General features: G+C 39.9%; 1 protein-coding gene across 1 annotated transcript; it reads right to left on the minus strand.

Annotated features, from left to right (window-relative positions):
* Window positions 1–1186: 1186 nt before the first annotated feature.
* Window positions 1187–4741, minus strand: LOC113015101 (programmed cell death 1 ligand 1-like). The gene is made up of 4 exons (XM_026157031.1): window positions 4474–4741; window positions 2735–3100; window positions 1362–1386; window positions 1187–1220 (listed from the first exon to the last, which is right to left on the minus strand). Exons 1-4 carry the CDS (start codon window positions 4541–4543, stop codon window positions 1187–1189), a joined length of 495 nt encoding a protein of 164 aa, XP_026012816.1. The 5' UTR covers window positions 4544–4741.
* Window positions 4742–5099: the final 358 nt, after the last annotated feature.

Consider the following 5099-nt stretch of genomic DNA (forward strand, 5'->3'; position numbering starts at 1 on the left):
CTGTAATTATCTGTGACTGTGGATCTCTGCATTGGTTTGTTTGTTATGAAAGGTTTCCAATAACTTTCAGTCCAGTCCAGTTTACACAGGGAATCTTGTTTGTGTTCTTTAGGACACTTAACATTGACTGATGAATTATTCAACCATAAAAAAATAATATAACAAAAACAATCCTTACTCAAGGGAGGAACCAGTTCTGTGCCTATGGATAACAGACAACTTAGGCACTTTGTTACCAGCAGCCAGTCACAAAATTGCATATTTAATCAATTTCTTTAATTAAATATATAATAATTATCAAAAATGACACTTTGTCAGTGCATAAAATATTATTTATGCAACAACAATGTGATTGTAAATAAGGTATCAGCTAAAAACTCATCTCGTTAAGGGCTGCAGTCGAGGCTTTGTCATGGTTTGAAGTTGCATTTCAGTGGTGTTGGAGAACTTGTTAGAGGTGATGTAATTATGAACACAGAAAAGTATCAATAGATTTTGATCCCCGTGTAATACCATCTAGAAAGGGTCTGATAGGCAGCAGATACATTTTTCAGCATGACAATGATCCCCAAAACATTGACAGTGCAGTAAAATCATACCAGGAAATAATGCAGTTGAAAAGTATTAGTCAAGGATTTGCTTTGATAACACGAAATATAGACTCTCAGCTTGTTAGAACGTTTTTGCATAAACCCTGTATATTCACACGTTTGCACGTTTTAATAAAAGTCTGCAACTAACTCCAAATTTCCAAGCAAAATATAAAAACAGTGGTGGAGATGCTGTGCAGTACTTTTCTACTACTATTGCTGCAAAGTATTATTATTTACAAAATACTGAAGGCCAAATATATTCACACACTTAGTAAAAGAGTGTAGGCTTTAACATTTTCAACATATAATATATATCATCTTGTGCTATTGACCTACTGAATAAAAAAACAAAACAAACAAAGTCATCACTTACAGTTCAGTCTAAGTGATATTAAAGAATGTGTTTGGTTTTATAAATCCCTGCCAGTCTCAGGCTGACAGATCAGCAGGTCCTGGTTCTCAACCTGCTATTTTTTAAAAAACAAATTGGATGTTGGGCAGTTTAACTCCATTTTACCATAATGATGCTTCTCTTACCAAACATCATCATAAAAACTAAAGACATTTCAAATATGCTGCAATTACTCAGGCGGCTAGTATGGACCCTGACTCTGCGGTTTATGTTTTCTGTAGATTAAAAATCCAACAACAGCAGAAACAAGAAGCACAGCAGAAACTGGCAGACCAACTTTCAGTCCAACAGATCCATCCTCCTTCCCTCCATCCTCCTTCCCTCCATCCTCCTTCCCTCCATCCTCCTTCCCTCCATCCTGTTTGTCTCCTCCTGTCTGACCTGCAGGTGAGAAACAGGTGTGAGGTGTCAGCTGTCAGGTAGGTGATGAGTGAAGAACAGAACAGAATCCATTTCCTCTTCAAACTGCTGTCAGACATTATCTACTGCACTCTGATCACATCACTCAGACCAGCTGCTTTCTACAAAGTCTCATCAACAACATCTTTAGAAACAAACATCAACAACCAGGAAGCAGCTTCACCTCTGATCACACACATGTCAGACAGTGGAAAATTGTGTTTTTATATTTTGTTTTGGATCAGACTGTGTTGGTACATAGTGTCGATTTTATTTGCATGATTTTATTGTAATAGTGATATTGCATGTTTGTTTATTGATATTCCTATTGCATGATTTTATCTCCATATTTATAGTGTGTGTTTAGTGTTGATTGAACAATATGTTTTTTTATTCCACTGTGGATTAAGCGGACAATTGTAGACACCTGTGAGGTGGGGGCATTCCCCGAGGTGGCCTATCAGCCGCCAAACTGACTTAAGGGAGATAATGAGCGCAAAGACTGAAAGAGAGACACACGAAAAGTGAAGAGCTGGAAACAAAACGTGTGCAAGCCAGCATATGTAAAGAAGGACCTCCGGCCTGACTGTGGGGCGCCACGAGACATTCGGCGATCGGCCAGCATAACCCGGCGATCCAGTCCCGACGGACAGAATAGCGACCGTGGGAGGCGACGCGTGAAATCCACAGTAGGGCAGGGGTACGCCTCTGCCTGCATCTGTGAGTATCGCTTTCCCACTGTTGGGCACTAAGCGTAGCTTTGCCGGGGAAGGGTAACCGCGGCTGCGCCGACAACGTTGCTGGCCCGTGTCTGTTGTTTCAGGGCGGAGCTACGAGGGAGGCCGTGCGCGGAGGTGGAGAGTGGCTGGACTGCACGATCGCGCACCGTCAGGAGGAGATAGGAGCCTCCTCCCTGGTCTTCTGCTGGCGAGATTCCCCATCCCGGAAGAGGAGTTCCCCTCCTGTCTCTTTCAGCTCCGGAGAATTTGCCCGTGTGTTGCTGGACTGTGAGAATTAGGACCCTGGGGGAGTTTTTAGCATAAGGAAAAACATTCATTTAGCTTTGTGTTTTTAGTGCATAATCATTCCTGCCGGCAGGGTTTTTAGCGGGTTATGAACATTATTTTTATTGTATACGGGGATGTTAGCTTGTATTTCTGACTGTGTTTTATCCTGAAAATAAATGGTGTGTTTGAAGCCGGCTTAGCTTTTGTGCTGTAAGCGCTGACCCACTCACTCCCCTTTCCGCTTGTATGTATACAGACGTGGTGGTGAAGATTTAGGTCCACCAGTTTAGCAGCTACACACACATTCAACTCTACTCACTTACCTGGAGGATCAACAACTCTCAGGTAGATGCTGCTGATGGGGTCACCATCCTGATTTGCTCTTTTCCTTATGTTTGTTCCTCTCATGAAGACACGACACTCGTATGCTCCAGTGTCATTAATCGTCACATCCTTCAGAATCAAAGACGCGTCTCCTTCCTTCATCTGTCTGTCCTGCAGATCCACCCGGTTCTTAAATGATGGATGCTGGTTAACTGGATCAAATTGTTCATCTCTGTAAAAAAGCACATATTCATCTCCCAGGTCAGCTCTGTTCCACTCTACAACTATGATCTTGTTGTTGTTATTTGGAGCTCGACATGGCAGAGTGACGTTCTGTCCAGATTCAGCTGTGATGATTTTTTGGTCTGAAAGAGGAAACGACACAGAGCAGAGAGGTTAAAGGTCAAAGTGCAACTGCTCACTTCTTCAGCAGCCAGATGGAGTGAGGAGTGTATGCATATATTAAATTATAGTACATCCGTGCACGATATACATTAAAAAAAAGAATAAAAAAAATCTTTTGTTGATGCTAAAGTACACACATGATCATTATGACAGTAAATGCTGTTAATATCACACAGTACCACTGCACCCCACCCTACAGAGATCTGACCTTAATCTATTCCTACTGACACAAAAGTCAGTTACAACCTTCATCACTCTATATTAACAAGATTTCGTAATACAATTAATTGTTCTGTTATTTTATTTACTGAATAAATAAAATATTTACACCACCTGCAGCATCAGAGTACAGTGGAGTAACTGAGTACACTTCCTCTTTTTTCTTTTTTATATTGTGTCAGATATAGTCTGACATCTTTTGGTTCTTCAGATGATAAAACACATTGAATTCATTTCATATGATGTGTTTCCACAGATGAAACCAGCCAACAGTAAATCAAATACTTCACATTAACTCCACATGACATTCATCTGTAACCAGAAAAGTGAAGATTTAATCCTCGTTCAGATGGATCAATATTAATAATCTGTTAATCCACTGAAGCTCACAGACTTCAGTCAACCTGTCAGATTATCTAAAAGACTGAAAGACGTCATTTTAAACACTTACTGTTGAAGGATCTCTGAAATCCTCAAACACTCTTCTGATCATCAGGATGGAAAATTAAAATTACACTAACCACTCTATATTAACAAGATTTCGTCATACAATTAATTGTTCTGTTATTTTATTTTTCACTGCCTAGAATTTGAGTTGTGTTTTTTTTTTGCTGAAGCTCCCAAATCTCATATTTTGACAGGGTCAAAGTTAGTTTAATTTTAAGTCGGAAACTCAGAGGGTTGAAGGGATGCAATAAATGAGATCACTGTGGATGACAGTAGCTGTGTAATATAAACACTTATACAGTGAAACACATGCTGATAATAAGTGAACATAATGTGTGAGAGAAAGCAGCCTCTCATTATAAGACACTGTGAGTCTCTGCATGCTGCCTTTATGGAGCTACAGCTGTTTGTACACACTGAACACAAAGCTTTGTAGCTGCGTACTGACTCCTGAAACGACAACACATCACACTGACACACACATTACACTTCTTTGTGTCTGTGCTGGAAACTGCACACAGACACCACCAAACCTCGTGATGTTTTCACACAAGCAGACAAAATGATTAAATATGAAACTAATTGTTTGGGAAGTAACATGTAAACCAGACTGATGTTTATTCCTCTTTATCTCAGAGGGAAACACTGTTTGGTTTATAAACCTCACCTGCAGAGACAAACACGAAGACACCGAGAATCAGCAAAGTCGAGCAGAGCGACGCAGTTACAGGAAACATTTCCGTGTTTTTGTTTCTGCTGATCTGACTCTTAGTTTGTTCTAAAAGTCTGAGTCTGTTGGTACTTTCAGTTAATACAGAACCCGAGTTAAAACTGACTACATGAGGTTAACTTTGAGGTTTAAATAAAGCTGAAACATTTGTTTTTCAGCCACTCGTTCAAACGCCACACTTTCGACATCTCTTAAGGAAGTCGCATTAGAGTGACGTCAGTTACGCTGCGCTGTAGGACGACCATAAATAAGTGCGTCATGACTAAAGCGGTGAAATCTGAAGCAGGTCTGAGTGTTTAACAGGTTCAGTCCTTGAACGATCTCCACAGAACAACACAAACATCTCATCATCAATCATCAGCTACATACTAAAGACCATCATCAGCCTTCAAAATGACGTCACTGAATAAAACTGTATATAGTACTGTAGCCCTGGCTATATAAGTAGCTCATTATTTCAATTTGTTCATTAATATTGATAGTTAATTGCAAATGTTTAATGTGTTCAAGAATGTATACCTGCAAAGTATGTGATGTGTGTCAGTTAAATGCACAACCTTTTT

This window comes from Astatotilapia calliptera, chromosome 3 (genome assembly GCF_900246225.1).
Source record: "Astatotilapia calliptera chromosome 3, fAstCal1.2, whole genome shotgun sequence".
In the NCBI taxonomy this organism is placed as follows: Eukaryota; Metazoa; Chordata; class Actinopteri; order Cichliformes; family Cichlidae; genus Astatotilapia; species Astatotilapia calliptera.